Genomic DNA, 22,346 nt, shown 5'->3' with positions numbered 1-22,346 from the left:
GTGGCTCAGTCGGTTAAGCGTCTGCCTTTGGCTCAGGTCATGATCCCAGCGTCCTGGGATTGAGCCCCACATCAGGCTCCCTGCTCCGAAGAGAGCCTGCTTCTCCCTCTCCAGCTACCCCTGGCCCCGCTTGTGCTCCCCCTCTCGCTGTCTCTCTCTGTCAAATAAATAAATAAAATCTTTAAAAAAAAAATACAGGGGCGCCTGGGTGGCTCAGTCGTTAAGCGTCTGCCTTCGGCTCAGGTCATGGTCCCAGGGTCCTGGGATCGAGCCCCACATCGGGCTCCGTGCTCAGCAGGAAGCCTGCTTCTCCCTCTTCCACTCCCCCTGCTTGTGTTCCCTCTCTCGCTGTGTCTCTCTCTGTCAAATAAATAAATAAAATCTTTAAAAAAAAAAAAAATACAGTATGGTTGTTTTAAGCTAATTTTTTTTTAAAGATTTTATTTATTTGACAGACAGGATGTGCACAAACAGGGGGAGTGGCAGAGGGAGAGGTAGAAGCAGGCTTTTCTCCAAGCGGCGAGCCCGATGTGGGACTCAATCCCAGGACCCTGGGATCTATGACTGGAGCCGGAGGCAGATGCTTAACTGACTGAGCCACCCAGGCGCCCCCTTTTTAAGCTAATTTTAAGTAAGTTTTCATGAATTTGAATTAGTTCAAAACATCACTTTATACTAAAAATTTTAAATAATGCAAATCCCAAAAACTTTTTAAAAATTCAGGAATCACTTAGTTTCAAAGCTTTGGGCCTGGTGAATTATAAACTGTTTGCTGTAGGTGGTGTCACTTCAGCTGGTAACTAGAAATACTAAGTATCCTTTATAAATGTCCTATGAACCATACTAATGTTTATCGGCACAGAAACTTCTGCAAGTGGTTTTAGTGATTCTGCTATTATTTTTACTTCTGTTGTTAAATTTAGAGCCTTTTTTATATTTTGTAATATTGTCGTCCAAGTGGTCATTAAATTTTAAAAGCACTGAAAAGGTCAAATAACTGCTGATATTCTTGCTGTTAATTTAGTACTGAGCATGCTAGAAATATTGGCACTAGCAGAATTAAAGCAAGAGCACTTTTATTTTAAAAGTTAAAAACTTCTGGCAACCTGGCTAAAATCACAACCATTGAGGCACCTGGGTGGCTCAGTCGGTTAAGCAGCTGACTCTTGGTTTCAGCTCAGGTTGTGATCTCGGGGTCCTGGGGTTGAGCCCTGCATCGGGCTTTGTGCTCAGCCTGGAATCTGCTTGAAATTCTCTCTCCCTCTCCCTTTGTCCCTCCCCCTGCTCCTTCTCTCTTTAAATAAATAAATAAAATCTTAAAAAAAAAAAAGTTACAACCACTAATGTACTCCTAAGCCAAGCTATCATCTGTGTTAAAATAGGAAATACTTTTGATATTTGGAAAGGGATAGCATTACAAAAAACTTCCTACAAATACTACAAATGTTTTAAAAGCATTCTTAAAAAATGTTTTTATTATAGTCATTTACTGTGCTTTAAAACTATGCTTGAAAAAAGAAATACAGCACAGTAGTTGTGATCTACTTCAACTCCTCTTTATATTTCTTCCTATAGGAAAATAACTTTGAATTAGGCAGGGTTTTAAGGCATGAATTCCTTGCATAAAATGTAACCACTCTTTATTCTCTAATTCATCTTTTGCAATGTTCCGTACTGGTATTTCCTTAACCATTCTGAAATTAGTAAATCATTATTGGATGTACAGTTGACCCTTGAACAACACAGGTTTGAACTGCTCAGGTCCACTTATACATAGATCTTTTTTGATAAATATGGTGTAGTACTTAATTGTATTTTCTCCTATGATTTTAACATTTTCTTTTCTCTAGGTTATTTTATTATAAAAATACAGTATAAAATACATATACAAAATATTTATTAATCAGCAGTTTATATTATCAGTAAGGCTTCTGGTCAACAATAGCCTATTTGTTAAGTTTTGGGGGAGTCAAAAGTTATATTCAGATTTTCAACTGCATGGGGGTTGGCGCCCCTAACATTCATATTGTTTAAGGGTCAGCTGTATTTCTATATTTGCTCTTACACATCAAAATTTTGCTTGGGGCTTAAATGATAATTATTTGTTCTATTACTCCTACTATAAAATGAAATGAAGATTTGAATTCTCTAATAATAAAAAAAAATGTTTAACTTATTGAGACTGTTCAGTGTTAAATGCAAGGTATTGAAATCACTAGAGGGCAGCACATTATATCTACATATTAAAAGCCTATGACTCACAAATGCCATTCTGTGCTACTCCTAGCACTGGAAGTTAAATTTAGGTCACTACATTTTTTTTTTCTGGCATGTTTTGTATACACCTGCTACTGTAACTGAGAGTGAGAGCATGGATATGATGCACAGACTTGAAATAACATTAGTGTAAGTTTCCACTAGTGTTTAAGTTCTTCCAGCTAACAGCATCTGTAAGCGTTATGTTTATATGTAGTTTTTCAGAGAATTGTTAAATTACAATTGTTAAATTATAATTTAGTTATGGTAATTTTTGAAGGTTCAAACCAAAAAAATCCAACATGATTTCAATTATAGACAGTATAGCTTAATGATTAAGAACATAGGCTCTGGAGGTGACTGCCTTCGGCTCAGGTCATGATCCTGGAGTCCTGGGATCGAGTCCCACATCGGGCTCCTGGCTCAGCGGGGAGCCTGCTTCTCCCTCTGACCCTATCCCCTCTCGTGCTGTTTCTCTCTCTCTCTCTCTCAAATAAATAAATAAATAAAATCTTAAAAAAAAAAAAAAAAAGAACATAGGCTCTGGAGGTAAACAAAACATGGGTTCAGGTCCCGGCTCTAGGACTCTTAGTAACTAAGAAACCTAAGCAAGCCTTGACCTTTCTTAGACTCAGCTTCTTCATAAGTAAGATGGAGGACTATATTAGGATCAACTTCATAGAATTGTGAAGATTAAGTGAGATAACTATATCATTTTATTTATTTTTATTTGATTCTTTTCCTTCAAGTTTTTATTTAAATTCCAGTTAGTTAACATACAGTGTAATATTAGTTTCAGGTGTAGAATTTAGTGATTCATCACAATACCCAGTGCTCATCACAAGCGCCCTCCTTAATACCCATCACCCATTTAACCTATTCCCTGCTCACCTCCCCTCTATCGACCCTCAGTTTGTTCTCTATAGTTAAGAGTCTGTTTTCGGGTTTGCCTCTCTTAACATGTATCATTTTAGTATAGGCACATGGTAAACACTTGTTATCTCTTCATATTATAGTCTAGCATTTTTATGAGGCCTGTTTTATTTTTTTTAAGATTATATTTATTTATTTGATAGGGAGTGAGAGAGAGCATGAGCGAGGTGAAGGGCAGAGGGAGAAGCAGACTCCCTGCCGATTGGGCAGCCCAAGGTGGGGCTTGATCCTGGGACTCTGGGATCATGACCTGAGCAAAGGCAGATGCTCAACTGCTCAACTGACTGAGCCACCGAGACGCCCCATGAGCCTGTTCTAAGATTATTTTAAAGTTGCATGGTTACAGGTAGATTGGTGTCACATGTTCATAACTTGTTTTACAGTGATATTGTTCAATCATATTCTCCAGACAACATTCATTGTTTCTGGGAATTAATTTGATTTTTCTCATGTTAAAGTGGTAACTTAAATTTGCATTTCCTAAAACAAGGTATTTAAGTCATGTTTAAAGCAATTTGTTTGAGGCACCTGGGTGACTCAGTCGGTTAAGCATCTGCCTGGCTCAGGTCATGATCCCAGGGTCCTGGGATCGAGTCCTGCATCGGGCTCCTTGCTCAGTGGGGAATCTGCTTCTCCCTCTCCCTCTGCCTCTCCCCCCTGCTCATGCATGCACTCTCTCTCACAAATACGTAAATAAAATCTAAAAAAAATAAAGCTATTTGTTTGAGGGGCATCTGGCTGGCTCAGTTGGAAGAGCATGCGACTGTTGATCTCAGGATTGTAGCTCGAGCCCAACCTTGAGTGTAGATTACTAAAAATAAATAAACTTAAAAAAATAATTTATTTGAGAAAGAAGATACTCTTTATAAATATACTTTTTCTTTGTGTTAGAAAAGAAAATGTCATCCTGAAGGACAAGTACTTTGCAAAAGTATTTATTCTAGATATAGCTAAAATTACTGGCTTTCTTTGATTCATGATCTTGACATATGCATAGGAGAAAAACAAAAAACAGTAATGGATATACTTTTTGTTAGCATGTATAATTATTTAGCAAATTCTCTTGATTCTGCCTCCATAATATAGTTCTCATTCATTCTCTTTTCTCTGCACCCTCATTAAATTTTGCCCGGATTTAATAATCTCCTAATTAGGTTCCTTCTTCTGGTCGCTCTCCCATTGGTACATGTGTACCTTGTTTCTAGAGTTATCTTCTTGGTGCAGAGCTCCCATCTCTCTCCCATATACTCCAGCCAAACTGAACAGAGTCTCTTCCAGAAATGAAATTCTTCTCTAAGATTTTAGTCATATAATCAACTTCAGGTTTTTAGTAAATTTAGTAAATTTAGTAAATTTTTCTTGTTTTTTTTTTGCATTCTTTTTCTGATACTCTTCCTTTGCATAATTCAACATGCTCCAAAGCATTTTTTTCTGCCTATAGAATACCACTCTGTTCAAAACTACTTCCTTCGTGCATCCTTCTCTGCTTTTTCAGCCGGAGGAAACCTCTCATACCTTTCTCTGTTCCGTAATAATATTTGTTGTCTTAGTGATACCATTTATAGTGATACTTAGTGATACTCTGTCTCTCTGATTTCTGAATAAACTGAAAACACAAAAAGAGCCTGATATTGATTAAACAATAGTTTTAACTTTATTTGGAACTTTTTTCACTAATGTCTGGATTGGAAAATGTGGTAAGGCTTCCTACACTGTCCTGCCTTCCCCTCAAAAAAATTCTCTGGAGAAAAGCTGAGAATGCAGAGAAAATGCCTAGCACACTTAGCCAGTTGCATAGGGATTCCCTGCCTGCCCTATAATCCCTGCAAACACTCTGTCCAGCTCAGGAGAGTGCGATCCAGCACCAAAGTTTGCAGACCTAGACCTTTCTCTAAAAGACTTGAGAGAGAACAAACACTAGTGTACACCAAGAGCCATGCAGTGAACAATGACTTTATCCCATTTCCTTCTGTTTAATGGCATTCAGGTTCTCAACATTAGCTAAGTTACTCTTCCTATAGGGAGGAGCAAATAGCACGTGTTAATCCAGTATAGCTTCTTCCTGGAAGACGATGGGAGTGGAAGTCGCATATGAAATATGAAACTGTGGGAGGTTTAATGGTTTTCTCTGTGGAATTGGTTACTTTTGACAGTAAATTACAATTTTTTAAAAAGATTTTATTCATTTATTTGTCAGAGAGAGAGAGCACACAAGCAGGGGGAGCGGCAGGCAGAGGGAGAGGGAGAAGCAGGCTCCCCGCTGAGCAGGGAGCCTGATGTGGGACTCGATCCCAGGACTTGGGATCATGACCTGAGCCGAAGGCAGACGCTTAACTGACTGAGCCACCTAGGTGTCCCAATTACAGTTATTTATGTACATATCCAGTCTCTTATATTAGACCATAAACTCTTTGTGGGCAGATGGAATAGTTAATTCTCTTCTTTTCAATGCCTGATACTGTGGCTTCACTGTAGTATAGATACTCAGTGGTCTGAGGGTCTTAACAAAATGTTTATCAGAATTACCTCTGTAGCTTTTCAACAACATGGATTCCTAGGCTTTGCTCCAGATCTATTGAATTTGAAACTTTGGGGTTTGGATTGTGAAATACATTGGTATTTCATAGTTCAGTAGATGATTCTCATGTGCATTTCTGTTTAAGAGGTCTTTCAAGTGATATATAAATGATAAACTTATCATTAATTTTAATTTTACCACATTTATCAATCTTTCCTTTATGGTTTGTACTTTTTGTGTATTGTTTAGAAGATATAAAGAGAATTGTTTTGTATTTTCTTTGGCAAGTTTTAAAGTTTTTTTTTTTTTTAATTTTAATATACAGTGTTATATTGGTTTTAGGTGTACAATGTAGTGATTTAGCAGTTCTGTACATGACTCAGTGGTCATCATGATAAGTGTACTCTTTATCCCCTTTCCCTGTTTCACCCATCCCTCCACCCACCTACCCTCTGGTAACTGTCAGTTCTCTGTAGTTAAGAATCAGCTTTTTGGTTTGTCTCTTCTTTGTTTATATGTTTCTTAAATTCCAACATGAGTGAAATTGTATGTATTTGTCTCTCTCTGACTGACTTATTTAGCATTATACCCTCTAGATTCATCCATGTTGTTGCAAATGGCAAGATTTCTCTTTTTTATGGTTGAGTATATTTCACTGTGTATATATATACCACATCTTCTTTATCCATTCATCTGTCAATGGACAGTTGGCCTGCTTCCATAATTTGGCTATTGTAAATAATGCTGCACTAAATATAGGGGTGCATATATCTTTTCAAATTAGTGTTTTCATATTCTTTGGGTAAATACTCAGTAGTGGAATTACTGAATCATGGGGCAGTTCTATTTTTAATTTTTTGAGGAACCTCCATACTGTTTCCCACAGTGGCTGCACCAGTTTGCATTCCCACCAACAGAGCACGAGGGTTCCTTTTTTCCCTTTTTTGCCAACACTTGTTGTTTTTTGTGTTTTTGATTTTAACCATTTTGGAAGATGTGAGGTGATATCTTATTTTGGTTTTGATTTGCATTTCCTTGATGATGAGTGATGTTGAGCATCTTTTCATGTGTGTGTTGGCCATCTGGATGTCTTTTTTGGAGAAATGTCTGTTCATATCTTCTACCCCATCTTTAATTGGATCATCTGTCTTTTGGTGTTGAGTTGTATAAGTTCTTTATATATTTGGATAGTACCCCTTTATTGGATATGTCATTTGCAAATATCTTCTCCCACTCAATCGGTTGTTTTTGGTTTTGCTGGTTGTTCTCTTTGTGGTGCAGAGACTTTTTATTTTGATGTAGTCCCAATAGCTTATTTTGGCTTTTGTTTCCCTTGCCTCAGGAGGCGTATCTAGAAAAATGTTGCTATGGCTTATGTCAGACAATTTACTGTGTTCTCTTCTGGGGTTTTTATGGTTTCAGGTCTCACATTTAGGTCCTTAACCCATTTGAGTTTATTTTTGTGTATGGTCTAAGAAAGTGGTCCAATTTTATTCTTTTGCATATAGCTGTCCACTTTTCTGAACACCATTTGTTGAAGAGACTTTTTTCCGTTGGATAGTCTTTCCTGCTTTGTCAATTAATTGGCCATATAATTGTGGATTTTCTATTCTGTTCTCTTCTGTTCTATGTGTCTGTTTTTGTGCCAGCACCATACTGTTTTGACTACTATAGCTTTGTTGTAAATTCTCTTGTCTTTGGTGTGGTCTTTTCTCTATGTTTAGCTATGGAGAGTCTGTTCTGCCAGTGTTCAGTCGTTTTCTGGGTTATTTACATTGATGTGGGTGTTATCTAGGGGTATTTGTGGAACAAGGTAAACCTAGGATCCTTCTATTCCACAATCTACTCCAGAAGTTTTCTGAAGTTTTGTTTTTTATATTTACGTGTTTAGTCTGCCAGGAGCTGATTTTTTAAACCTATATTATTACTGTTTTTTTAACATTTGAATAAATTGTTGCCTCAGCACCATTCAATGCATAATATATCTTTTTCTTAATGATTTGAAATGCCCCTGTCCTATGTCAAGTTGTCTTATGTGTTGTGTGTCTTTTGTGGACTGTTTGTTCTATTAGTCTGTCTGTCCCTGCCTTGGTTTCACAGTGTCTTCTTTACTGTAGCTTTATTTAGTTTTATTATGAGTCTTGACACCTGGCAGGGTGAGTCCATTCACTGGGTTCTTTTTTAAGAATTGCTTTGCTATTCTTAGCCCTTCGCTTTTCTATGTGAAGTTTAGGACACCTTGTCAAGTTTCATGAAAACCTCTCTTGGGATTTTGATTATTACATTGCATTTATAGGTTAGCTTGTGGGAGAATTAATCTTCATAACATTAATGTTTCCATCTAGAAACATGGTATGGTTCTTCATTTCTTTAAGTCTTTTATGTTTTTCATAACTTTTTATAATTTCTTTCATAAAGGTCTTACATATTTTCATTCCTAGAGCCCTTATAGTTTAGTTATCATTGTACATGTTATATTTTTAAAATTTACATTTACTGATTTTTTTTCTTTTTTCTTTTTTTTTTTTTTTTAAAGATTTTATTTATTTATTTATTTGAGAGAGAGAGAGAGAGAGAAACAGCATGAGAGGGGAGAGGGTCAGAGGGAGAAGCAGGCTCCCCGCTGAGCCGGGAGCCCGATGTGGGACTCGATCCCAGGACTCCAGGACCATGACCTGAGCCGAAGGCAGTCGCTTAACCAACTGAGCCACCCAGGCGCCCTACTGATTTTTTTTCTTGTCATTATCTAAAATGTTCCTGATATTTGTATTTGAATATTATCAACAACCCTTCTGAACTCTTATTATTTCTGCCACCAATAACTTGTTATAATTTCTTTTGGAATTTTTATCTAGAATACATACCTGTGGATGATAACATGTTTATTTTTATTTCTTTCTTTTCAACACATATGCTTTCTTTTTCTTTTTCTCTTCTTCTTTTATGCACCCCCCCCACACACACACCACCCATCTTACTACTTTGGGTAGATTCTTACAGTTCTTTTTGCCTCTGAAGAGAGTTGGGTAGAAAGGACTATGAATTAGCTGTCCTGCTGCACAGAATCAAAGACTGTGCCCCTGTTGCTGTGGCTCCCCAGTAAGGTACAGAAGTGTTGATGGCAGGGACGCATGAAGACTGTGAAGGCAAATGATTGCTTAAAAATCAACTCGGTACTATTTATTTAACTTTACTCTTTGCCTTATATGTGATGGTATTCAGATGAAATAAGGACTAAAGTCCCTGTCTTCAGGTTGCCTCTGGTATGACTGGCCATTTAAGACTTATTTTTATGAAGCAGTTAGAGAGCAATATAGGTTAGTATATGCCTCAATATTGAGCTATTTCATAAGACTCAGTCTAAACTCCTTCCACAAAGCATAAGATCCTTCTTTTAACTTTTCCTTCCCACCTCCATTCTTTTTTGTACTTCCCAACTGAAGTGCCCTTGGCCTGTTTAAGAGCCTAAGATAAGAACTTGAAAGTAAACAGATGTGGTTTGGGACATGTGGTTATCTTTGGTTATCTGCTACTGTTTGTTTTTGGTGAAATATCTGAGTATGTTTTAAATTCATTTGGAAACGCATATACATATTATGAGTATCAGGTAAGAAGATATGTACAGTACTTCATGACTACATTATTTTTCCTTTTAAGTAAATAATTTTTGTAAACTTTGAAGAGTGGCTGTAAATGGATGGTAGATTTACAAATGTTTGTTGTATTAGGGCACCTGGGTGGCTTAGTCGGTTGAGCATCCGAAACTTGGTTTCAGCTGAGGTCATGATCTCACAGGTTGTGGGATCAGCCCACTGTCTGGCTCCACATTCAGGGCAGTCTGCTGGAGATTCTCTCCCTCTGTCCCTACCCCCATTTATGCACATGCTCTCTTGCTCTCTCTCTCTAAAATAAAGAAATCTTAAAAAAAAAAATGTTTGTTGTACTATTTTGATTCAAAATACACATCTATGCTACATATATGATTTTTGTACATATCAAATATTGCACAATAAAAGTATATTTATCTTTCATATTAAACAGGAATTTGTGTTATTATCTTAATTCTTTTGGGAAAAATTAGACTTTAGTTGTTCACAACAACTAGTGAGAGATTGGTAGAATATGGGAATAAAACCTAACATCAAGGAATGATTTATACTTTAGGAGACTTCTGTTATCATCATTATCATGCAGGGTATGCATTATTACATGGTTTGGTAGTTTATTTCAGTAACAGCACATTCAGGATTAAGATTATGCTTTACTCACTTTGTTTAGGCTATTAGGGCTGGACCAAATTGCTGAATTTAATACTGGTGTAAAAATAAACCTGATTAACAACAAATGAAGCTTGCTAGCAGTTTCTTGGGGACATGATTTAGTTGATATGCTTTTTTTTTTTTAAAGATTTTATTTATTTGAAAGAGAGAGCACGAGTTGGGGAGGGTTGGAGGGAGAGGGAGAAGCAGACTCCCCACTGAGCAGGGAGCCTGATGTGGGGCTCTATCCCAGGCAAGATCATGACCTGAGCCAAAGTTAGACACTTAACCAACTGAGCCATCCAGGTGCCTCTAGGTGATAACAGTTTATGGAAATTCAGTTCAGGCTTGTTAATTACACTGTAATTAGAATTCTTCTAAAATTAATTGGGCTTCATAGTTTGTTTGCTTATGTTTTCTATAAAGAGTAATGTGTATTTGCAATAGCTGTATTAGCAGGCAAATCTGAAGCCATAAGTTTGATAAATATTGTTTTTTTGGCTGAGCAAAGAACTTTGAGATTCTTTCATACTGATGTGTAGGAACAAATTTAGCCCTTAAAAACAAACCAGGAATTTTTATAGTTTTGCAGTATTGCTTTGCATGTTTCAGATACGTGTTTCGGCCTCATTATAATCTGTTTTTTGAACAGAATGAACTCCTAGGATCTTAGGTCTCAAATATTTATTTAGCAAACATTTGATTGCCTAATATATGTCAGACATATTATAAGGCACTGGAGAAATAAGGATGAAATCTTCATCCTTGCTTTTAAGCAACACAGAGTCTATGTAGGCATTAGAAAATTATATAGCACAGTGGAGTAAATACTATAATAATGTGTTTAGAAAGTGCTACGAAAACACCAAAGAAAAGCGTAGATTATTCATCTGGGGGCTCAAGGAAGTCTTCACAGGTGTGACACTTGAAGAAAGATCATTTGAGAAAGGGGCATTTCAAGCAGAGCAAACACCATGAATTAAGCCTGTTAGGTCTTGGGAATACAGAATATGTAGGAGAGTGGTGAGAAGTGAATCGAGAATAGTGGGCAGGAGATAAATCATGAAAGTCCTTGTTTTGTACCTTTAGGCAAAAGGGAGCCACTGAGAATTATAAGAAGTCATAATCAAATTTATGTGTTTGTGGGAGACTATGAAAGTGTTGACTGGTTAAGTTTAAATATTTTATTCATCTTTCTTTCTTTTTTTTTAAAGATTTTATTTATTTATTCATGAGAGACAGAGAGAGAGAGAGAGAGAGAGAGAAGCAGAGGCAGAGGGAGAAGCAGGCTCCCTGTGCAGGGAGCCTGATGCGGGACTCAATCCCAGGACCTTGTGATCATGACCCGAGCCAAAGGCATACGCCTAACCAACTGAGCCACCCAGGTGCCCCTTTATTCATCTTTCTTTCTGCTCTCTTATGTAGAGGATTTCATTGAGAGAGTGACACATCCTGTAAGGAAAAATTAGAGGTTTTTCCACACTAGTACTGACTGCACAAATTCTCTGGCAGAGAATAGGAAAACTAAAGTGGGACCTCCTGACCACTAGAGAGACGTTATTCTTCTCTTGATAAGCGGCCAGAGAGAACATTTAGCAATATTGAAAGAGCTTGGCAGCAAGAGGAAATACCTCAATCTATGATCTTGAGTCAAATGTCAGACAACCCAGAGTTGACCCTCTAAGACCTTCTCCTTTTCCTTTCCTGCAGAATCACTGTGGTTGGAGGATAAACTCCCCGAGGGTTTATTTTTAGGGGGTGACATGAATTACAGGCTTCATTTGTATACTCAGACTTCTAAATATACAGGGTACAAATTGCAGAACATATAAGATTTGGATTAGTAATTTCCTCCTATGTTTTAAGGCTCATACTCTTAATTTCAAAGTGTTTAATAATACTATAGACTACTGTTAGTCAAAATAGGTTCAGAGCTGAAAGCAATGTAATGAAAATCGTTGGGGTGCCAGAAACAAGAAATTCCTGCTCCTTGCCTTTGCCTCTTTTGTATTTAAGTTACATCTTATCAGCTTGGATTTCTAAGTCCAGGACTTCACTAAAACGAGACCTTTGTATGATTTAGAAAAGGGCCCATGTAGCCCCTTGGAAAGGGCACTTTTGTGATAAGAAAAAGGTTCACCTTCCTCCTAGAAGATGCAGGCCCAGGATATGGGCTGGATTTCTGCCCTGACTTGTCTCATTGGCCAGTGGCCTTTCTGTACTGTACAGAGTGACCAACTCTTGCTAGTGACCCTGTTAAAGCCTCTGTAACTGCAGACCTAACCTTAATTACTTTTTGTTCCACTTTGGGTTATCCAGTCATTTCTTCTGCTAAAAAATGGTAGAAAACGCTGTTATTCCTTTTTCTTTCCTTCTATTATTCATTTTGCATTGGCAGCTGTATTTCCCAGTTAGGAATCACAGTTGTTATATTGGGCAGTCATGGCATATAAGAAGTTCTGATAAATAGGGAATGCCAGGGGTGCCTGGGTGGCTCAGTTGTTAAGCGTCTGCCTTCAGCTCAGGTCGTGATCCCAGGATCCTGGGATCGAGCCCAGCATCAGGCTCCCTGCTGGGTGGGGAAGCCTGCTTCTCCCTCTCCCACTCCCCCTGCTTGTGTTCCTTCTCTCGCTGTCTCTCTCTCTGTCAAATAAATAAAATCTTAAAAAAAAAAAAAAAAGGGAACACCAGAGACAACTGTTATGGAAATCTCTTCTGGGTAGATCAATAGTATCAGGTTGTTTTGTACATGTATTATTTCACATAGTCAAAACTGTAAGTCATAACACATCAAGAACTGATCAGTTTTTTCTCTTGTTTCAGTGGATTTCATTGTTACTCTTTTCAGTATTAAGGTACATTGAGGAAAAAATGAAGAAAGTATCATCTCCTGGCTCTCTTAGTTCTTTTACTTCCTAAAATTATGTTGGTTTAAATTTTTGTATTCAACTTTTTTTTTTCCTCTGAAACTATACTATAGCATTTTAAAACAAATAAAAGTAAAAAGCTGTCCACAGTATAGCTGGGGCAGGTAGTCAAAGTCATATAAGATGGACAAAGAGCAGCAGTAGTTTTCTAGATTTCTTAATTATTTTAGCAGACGATAGCAGACTGGAAAATAGCTTGTCTTGTCGGCAGCAGGAACTTTTCCACTTTTAATAAAACCATAGAAAAGACAAGGTTCCAAATCATATTTAAGTTGCTAAAAATCATCTGGAGAATAGCTGTTGACATAGAAGTCAGATGACATTGAGACATTGGCAGCCTTCCCCTTCTTTCTGGTGTTATAAAATCCACAGTGGACAGCCTGGATTTTAAAAGAAGAGTGGCATCTTTGGAATCTCCACTAGAATCTGCTGAGATTAAAATAGACCTGATGGCTTCTTAAGCGACAGAAAATAGAATGTGCCTAGGGATGGCAAAAGTGAGACATGAAGAAAACCCATTTGGATTGGTTTAAAGAACTAGATCTAGGCCTGAAGTTCTAAGTTCCAAGGCTGAAATATCTTCTCGTTTTTTCTTTTTCTTTCTTTCTTTTTTTTTTTTTTTAACTTTCAAGCAAATTCTGCTTTGAAAAAGACTTAAGTAATGTGTGAATTATGAGATTGTGAAAGAAGGAGCAGGGCTTGAATCCAGTCAGATTTTTGGCCTAAAATATATGACTGTTGAATTAAAAGTAAACATTATACTTTCAGTATCCTTCCAAAGAAGAACATAGTTTATGTCTATGCATGAATGTTTTAAAAATTCTGGGTGATTGAGATAGGTAAAGCAATGCTTTAAAAAGTTTTAGGTTTGGGGCACCTGGCTGGCTCAGTTGGTAGAGCATGCTACTTTTAATCTCAGGGTCATGAGTTCAAGCCCCACGCTGGGCATAGAGCTTGCTAAAGAAAAAAGAGAGAGAGAGAAGAGAGCCACTGTCTGTTCAGAGTCAATGTGGTAACTTATAGTATTTTTTATATTTAATCCCCCAATTATGTGGAAAGTATTTTAGGTACTTCTAAGGTTAAAGATTAGGCATTATGGGGCATAAGCTGCATATTTTAGGTTTACAAGAAATGGCAAGTTTAATTAATTTACAGCTGAGTATTGGAAAAACAAGAATTTTAACGGCTCTGAAAACAAGTAAAAGTAATATAATAAGCAAAATGATTCAGAGGAGATACAGGAGAGGCTTTTTAAAATAGGGATTTTCATGTCTTAGGGATGGCCACTTTATATAACAAGTTTTATTTAGTTTATTTCAACAAATATTGAAGTGTTTGAGAACTGTAGGAACCATCAGAAAAAAAAATGAAGGAAAAAGAAAAAAGATGAGGAAGTCCATGAATAGTTGTTTCAGTCCAGCTGGACAGACAGGCTATATATATATATATATATATATATATATATATATATATATATTCAGGCAATTGTTAAGTAAAAATTCAGATAGTGTAGGGGTGCCTGGGTGGTTCAGTTGGTTAAGTGTCCGACTCTTGATTTTGGCTCAGGTTGTGATCTCAGGGTCACGAGATCAAGCCTCACATCAGGTTCTGCGCTGGCCGTGGAGCCTGCTTAAGATTTTCTCTCTCCCTCTGCCCCCCCCAAAACCCCTCATATGCTCCCACACTCTCCCTCTCTCTAAAAAAAAAATTCAGGTAGTGTATTAAATGATACTTACCTTTTATGTAATAATGTGAATAGCTAATATTTATTGAAAACACTTACTTTACATGTATTAACTCACTTAATCCTTACACAACTCTATGAGGTAGATTTTATTCCCATTTTCCAAGTGAGGATACTGAGAAATGGAGAATATAAACTTACTCAAGGTTGTTATACAGCTAAGAAGCAGAATCCGAATTTGAATCCAAGCAATCTGGCTCCAGAACCCATACTTTTAACACTTTTGCTGCACTGCCTTATATAGAAGCAAAAAATTAGATAATTTTTGGAGGATACTTAATGGGTGATAGTACTTGAGTTGCATATTATAAAACAGCATGTGTTTCTGGGTAGCATGGAGCAAGGGAGCAGAAGGAAAAATTTATGTGTTGGAGAAGATACAGAAGGAACCAAAGGCTTGAAAAGAATGCATATGGCAATAGTAATAGCAGTGAAAAATTATTTAGCACTTACTATGTACTAAGTACTATGCCTCCATGAATCTCATTTAATCCTTATGACAACTCTATGAAATCAGTATCGTTATCCCTAGTGTACCTTGATAACAAGTAGCAAAGCTGGGATCAGAATTGGGATCCAAGTGCTACCTGGCTGACTCGAAAGCCCAAGCTTTTACCCATTGCATTATTACTAAGGCAAGTGAGAGTACAGTGAATAGTATAGTATATAATATAGTGTAAGTATAATAGTATTAGTATAGTATAATATATATAGTATATAATATAGTATAGTACCGAGTATACTATATGGCATATAGGACACATTATAAAATATATAGTATGGTAGTATATAATAAGAGGGTAGTATATAGTATAGTACAGTCACAGCTCAGGGGTCTTTTATTAATTAATAGAAAACAAGATTAGACAGTAGGCATACTGTCTAATTAGACATAATTTCTCTTCAGAAATTATGGAAAGCTTTGAAAACCAGATGAGGAGCTATTGAAGATTGTGATTAGAAAATGGCTTTTTTTGTTTTAGTTCCAATAAAACTATTCCTGTGAATAATTAGACTATTCCTGCCTTACAGTTACACATATTAAGTGTAATAGCCTGTGAAAGCATTTAGCACTACTATTAGACACTCAAAAAATGTGAGTTGAATCTGAATCCTGTAAAGGACTTGTAAACTCTTTGCACTGAGATAAGATATGAGAAAGGAATGCTCTAACAGTACTGTCCAATAGAAATATAATGTGAGCGACAAATATAACTTTAAATTTTCCAGTAGGCACATGAAAAAGTTAAATGAAAGAGGTGAAATTAATTTTAATAATATATTTTTTGAACCCAATTTATATTAATAAGATTTTATATTTCTGGTACAAAGCTTTCAAAGTCCATTGTGTGTTTTACACTCACAGCACATCTCAGTTCTGACTAGTCACATTTCGTGTGCTCAGTAGATATGTGTGGCTAGCACTACTGTGTGGGACACCACAGCTCCATAGTTTCATAGCATGGAATCTGGTGTCATATGACCTGTTTTGAATCCTGCCATTCCATTTCTTAACTGTGTGAGTATGGACCATCACTTAACATTTCTGTACGTTAACTTCTTGATATATAAAATGAAAGAAAGAATAATAAATAAAGGATTATTGTGAGAATTATGAGATGATGTATGTAAAGCCTGTAACTTGGTTTCTGGCAAGTAGTAAGTGCAAAATAAATGTATATTGGTTTCATCACACTCTTATTGTTGTCATTAAATAGCAAGCATTGCTTAGTTTCCATGTCTTCTTCCTGCAAATAGTTGATTATTCCCACCAGAACATTCCCACTTAAAATTCTAAACTAATCATTAAATAGCAAAGAAATATTGATAAGCCAGGAGGAAAAAGGTTGTGAGTGGTATCTGCGTGGCATTTGAGTCTCCCACAACTATTTGTATTCCACTATGGGGTACAGATAAATTATTTTCAATTTGCTATTATACTTAACAGACTCATCAGATCTTTTGACTTTTTGAACTTGGCATCATTATAGGTGCTTCCTGTATCCGGGAATAAAATTTATGTCTAATAATTTATAGCTTTACTGCCAACACTGAAATACTTCATTGTCTTTTCTGCTTTCAGCCATTTGGGGGCAAGATATAAAGATACATTGTTTTCTTTGCTTCTGTGTAAACCCTTAGAGGGAAGTGCACAAAACAAAAAAGCATAGTGATTTATCCCACTCTCTTGTGTAACTATCATGTAGATCAAAAAATAAAGCACTGCTGCGGAGCCTGGGTGGCTCAGTGGGTTAAGTGTCTGACCTCGAGGTCCTGGGATCCAGCCCTGCATTGGGCTCCAGGGCTCCCCGCTCAGTGGAGAGTCTGCTTCTCCCTCTCCCTTTGCCCCTCCCCCTGTTCATGCTCTCTCTTTTTCTTTCATATAAATAAATAAAATCTTTAAAAAAATACTTTAAAAAATAAAACTGCCAGAGCACCTGGCTGGCTCAGTTGGTGGAGCGTGCGACTCTTGATCTCAGATTTGTGAGTTTGAGCCCCACCCACACTGGGTATAGAGACTAATTAAAAAATAAAATCTTTGGGTCACCTGGGTGGTTCAGTTGGTTAAACGTCTTTTTCCACTGAGGTCATGATCCCAGGGCCCTGGGATCGAGTCTTGCATCGGGCTCCCTGCTCAGCGGAGAGTCTGCTTCTCCCTCTCCCTCCGCTGCTCCTCCTGCTTGTGCTCTGTCAAATAAATAAATAAAATCTTTAAAAATAAAATAAAATCTTCTATTTAATTTTAAAGATTTTATTTATTTGAGAGAGAGAGTGAGCATGAGCAGGGGGGAGGGGTAGACAGAGAGGGGAGAGAAGCAGACTCCCCGCTGAGCAGGGAGCCTGATGCAGGATCCCAGTGTGTCCTGGGATCATGACTTGAGCCGAAGGCAGATGCTTTACCGACTAAACCACCCAGGCACCCCAAAATAAAATCTTTTAAAAAAATAAAAATAAAAAAGTAAAACATTGACAACTCTCTAGAAGGTCCCCTTATACCTGGTCCCAGTCAACACCCCTCCCCCACACACCTAAAACTAACCACTGTCCTGATGCTCATGCTAATTACCTCCTGGCTTTTCTTACAGTTTGATCAACTAAATGTAGTCCTGATCACTGTAGTTTAATTTTGCTTGTTTTGGATTTTATATGAATGAAATTATACATATAATTCTTCACTCAACATGTGAAATTCATCCTTATTCTTGCATATAGCAGTAATTCATTCACTTTTATTGTTTTATAGTATTTCATTGTTTGAATATACCCCAGTTTGTGTATTCTATGGTAGATGGACAATTGTGGGTTTTTTTCTTTTTGTCTAGTTTGGAGTTGTTATAAGTAGTGTTGTTACCAACATTCTTTTGCATATATAACCATGTATTTCTGTAAAAAACACCTAAGGATAGAATTGCTAATCACAGAAAATGCAGTCTTGAACTTTCAGAGATACTGCCAAACTCTCCAAAGTGGTTCTACCAATTGACATTTCTACCAGGGGTATGTGAGTTTCCATTGCTGTACATCCTTAACAAAAAAAAATTGCCATTTTTTCCAATTTATATTATTCTGTCAGGTGTGTAATGATAATGTGGTTTTTGTGTTTTTCTGCTAAGAAAAATTTGGTAAGATGTTTCTGAAAATATTAACTAACATGAAGCCATTAGTTTTCAGTTTTCCATGCTGTCCCTTTCTTTTAGTACCACAATCAAGAATTTATACTTTTTAGAAAGAGTATTTTAAAATTTAATTTGATTCATGAAAGCAGGTAGTTTGGGATATTACTCAGTATTCTTTCTTTATACTTTTTATTGGCTTATCTAAAAAAATAGATACATTATTTCCCTTCATAATTTAAGCTGCCATTCCAGGACTCATAACAATTACTGAAATGAAAGGTATGGTCTGTGGTTTACAAAAGTATATTTAATGAATAAATCTTTCCAGTTCCTCTGAGCCATTTTTCTTTGTTAGGGTGTTGTGTTTTGTGTTTTGTTTTGTTTTGTTTTTTTGAGTAAAGTACTAGCTGGTTACTGTCGAGTGAAGTAAAACAGACTTTTAACAACTCATGGGTAATGTCTGAAAGGTAAAGTGACATAAGATAAATGTCTGTGTTCCACTCTGAAAATAGCAAAAGTCATATGGAACCAAGATTTAACTTAATTGACTTGTAATTTAATCCTGCTTTAAAAGTGGTTTGGCATAATGAAAATTGTACTGTGACTTCATTTTGCACAATTAATACTAACAATGGAAAAATAAGAAGATAAAGGTTTGAAAGTTGTAAATGCCAGTTCAATTTTTTAAATGATTTATCTCTCAAAGTTTGTGTGCGCATTTTTAAAAATCGTATGTGCACTGAAAAGAAAATAATGGGAATTTTTCTGGATAATTGAATGTCCAAAAATACCAATCTTATAGCTGTTTATAAGCATAAAACCAATTATGTTGTTTAGTTCTCAAGTTCAATGAAAAATTTAATTTCTAAAAGAACATGTATTTTTGAAAATAGAATAATTTAACTTCTGATTTTGTTCCATTAATACTCACTTAGTGGTACAAGGATTTTAAGCTGTGAAGTTAGGTACTTTAAAAGGATTGATGTAACCTTCATCTGGAAACAATTATAATTTTTTTTAAAAGGTTTTTTAAAATTTATTTATTTGACAGAGAGAGATACAGCGAGAGAGGGAACACAAGCAGGGGGAGTAGGAGAAGGAGAAGCAGGCTTCCCGCAGGGCAGGAGCCCGATGCGGGGCTCAGTCCCAGGACCCTGGGATCATGACCTGAGCCGAAGGCAGACGCTTAACGACTGAGCCACCCAGGCGCCCCTGGAACCCTGGAAACAATTATAATTTAAACTTGGAAGATAAATGGTTAAATTGTCAAATGTAGGCCTCCTAAATATAAAGTAGGGGAAAAAAATACGTGTATATTTATTTTCAATACCTAATAGGAATGAACTTTGTACCAGTTATGGCTTACTTGCTTTTCTGCTTGGCTTACAGTGTGGAATATAAATTGGTTGCAAAACTTGAGTTTAAACTAAACTAATGGTTTGCATTAAAAAAAAACACAACTCTACATTTCCTGTATAGAGTCACAAATGTCCGTGTTTTCTGGTACTTGAGTGTTTTAAATAGGACTTGGAAAATTTCTGGTAAAGGTAATGAACTTTATTTTGGGGAAAATGATGATGGAATAGAAATTTGGATTAATGAAAGCCAAAGAGATTTCTGGTTCCTTTTTATTTTTTTTTAATTTATTTTTTTTTTAAGGATTTTATTTATTTATTTATTTGACAGAGACACAGTGAGAGAGGGAACACAAGCAGGGGGAGTGGGAGAGGGAGAAGCAGGCTTCCTGCCGAGCAGGGAGTCCGATGCAGGGCTCGATCCCAGGACCCTGGGATCATGACCTGAGCCGAAAGCAGATGCTTAACGACTGAGCCCCAGGCCACCCCTCTGGTTCCTTTTTAAAGAAGATAAAGTATCTGACAAATTTAGCAGATTGAGGGTCAGTAAGAAAAATTAGTATATATTTTGTTCTTTGCTTTTTCATACTTGTGATAAATTTTAAAGGATATTAGTTGTTTGCTACAATGTAGACACATCTGTAAGCAAGTTCAGTATTTATTTGAAAACTCAATGTTAACAGATTCCTGATGATAGTATGTGAAGACATTGATACCCACAATCAGAGTGCTGCATATGTTAATAGGTAGACTGTCTTGGCATGGCCAGATAAACCATTTGCCAAAGTATTTAAATTTTTTCAGCCCTTATAATCATTGGGATGGTTATATTTGACCCTCGGGTAGCCAGAGTAAACATCGGGGACCTAGCTCTGATTGTTTTTGGCCTTTCAGTGTTTTAAAGTAAGCCTTAAGGACTGAAGAACAAATATATATATATATATATATCTGAGACTCAGAGAGAGAATGAGCAGAGGGAGAGGGAGAGAGAATCCATAGCAGACTCCCTGCTGAGCATGGAACCCAACTTGGGTCTTGATCCTAGGACCTGGGATCATGACCTGAGCCAAAACCAGGAGTTAGCTGCTTAACCAATGAACCACCCAGGCATCCCTAGAGATACCTTCTTGAATAGTTTTAATTGATCAGTTTATCACAAGTGACTGGCCAGACAACATTTTATGTTAATAATTTATTGAATTTGAATGCACCTACTCGTTCTCACAGTTTGGGCAAGGTCACTTGCAACTAATTTGCTCTATTTCAGACTGCTCTGGTATATGCTGATCTTACAATGTATGGCAGATAATCCAACTCTAGTTATATACCAGTTTAAATTATTACATATCCAAAAGCTTGTTAAATCTGATATTAAGTTTAATCCCTTTTTAAAGTAAAAAATATCTGCTTTATAGTACTTTCTCCTCTGCTTGGCAGTGTTTCAGAATCAGTTAAACAATGAATACACTTTGAGAATCTTATCAGATTATATCCCATTGGTTTGTATTTACTGTTTTTCTTTTAGGTTCCAGTCTAAATAATGACAGAAAGAAAGAAGGACAGAAAAAAGAAAGAAAAGAAAAGGAAAGAAAGAAAGAAAGAAAGAAAAAGAAAGAAAGAAAGAGAAAAGACCAGACCAGACCTACTATAGAATGTCAGTGACAAGGAATATCAATTTCTTAACTTTTCTTCTTTTACTTTTAAGATAAAGATACAGATACCACCATGAAGGGGAATATGGATGAATTTGGCCTTCGAGACTCCTTGAGTGTTGCATCAACTGATTCCTTTGCTTCAGCAACAGAGGTAGGACAGTATGTTCCCAGTGAGAATTTCTCATTCTTTTTCACCCAGAGAGTAGTTTTGCCACTGTGCTGTAATTCAGTTGCCATTTAAGTAGTATTTACTATGTGGTAGATACCAGGTTACAAAGATGACTATAACATGAACATGAGTTTGCACAGGAGTTTATAGTCTTTTTAGAGAGGTAAACATGTAAACACATACGTTAGAGGTACACTGTCATATACTGTGGATTATGGGTGAGGCATATAAGTATCTTAATGGAAAGTAATATCTTATATCAGGACTCTTAAAAATGTTTAGATTCCTATCGGGCTCCCTGCTCCGCGGGAAGCCTGCTTCTCCCTGTCCTACTCCCCCTGCTTGTGTTCCTGCTCTCACTATGTCTCTCTCTGTCAAATAAATAAATAAAATCTTTAAAAAAAAAAAAAAAAAGTTTAGATTTCTTAGCTTAGAAATCATACTTCTAGATATTTTTTTAAAGATTATTTATTTATTAGAAAGAACACTCAGTAGAGAGGGGCAGAGAGAGAGGGAGACAGAAACTCAAGCAGACTCCATGCTGAGTGCAGAGCCCCACTTGGGGCTCTATTTCATGACCCTCAGATCAGGATCTGAGCCGAAACCAAGAGTCAGTCACTCAACTGACTGTGCCACCAAGGCGCCCCTAGGTACTTCTTTCTAGAAGGTGATCAGATTCAAAGATTTATATATAAAAATAATCACTATGGCATTTTAGTAATAATGAAAAACTGGAAATAGTCTAATGCCAAATTATGGTGTATACATAATTTGAAATATTGTAGTGCCAAAAACATGTTTCCATTTATTTTTAATGACATGGGAACATTTGTTAAATGAAAAGAGTAGTACGTAAAGCTTTATATAGAGAGTATGATTATAATTTTGTAATAAAACAGAAAAACATGTATGT

At 36.6% G+C, this 22,346-nt stretch overlaps 1 protein-coding gene across 2 annotated transcripts in view; it reads left to right on the top strand.

Moving 5' to 3' along the window:
- The window catches only part of MIGA1 (mitoguardin 1), a 97,260-nt gene that overhangs the window by 39,019 nt on the left and 35,895 nt on the right, over positions 1-22,346 (top strand). For both annotated transcript variants that reach the window (XM_032425535.1, XM_032425531.1), the window contains exon 8: positions 21,315-21,415. In XM_032425535.1, the coding sequence (XP_032281426.1) occupies positions 21,315-21,415 (101 nt within the window). The remainder of the gene's footprint in view (positions 1-21,314; positions 21,416-22,346) is intronic.

Source organism: Phoca vitulina, unplaced genomic scaffold, assembly GCF_004348235.1.
Source record: "Phoca vitulina isolate PV1807 unplaced genomic scaffold, GSC_HSeal_1.0 scaffold2, whole genome shotgun sequence".
In the NCBI taxonomy this organism is placed as follows: Eukaryota; Metazoa; Chordata; class Mammalia; order Carnivora; family Phocidae; genus Phoca; species Phoca vitulina.
This window is presented reverse-complemented; position numbering and strand designations above follow the sequence as displayed.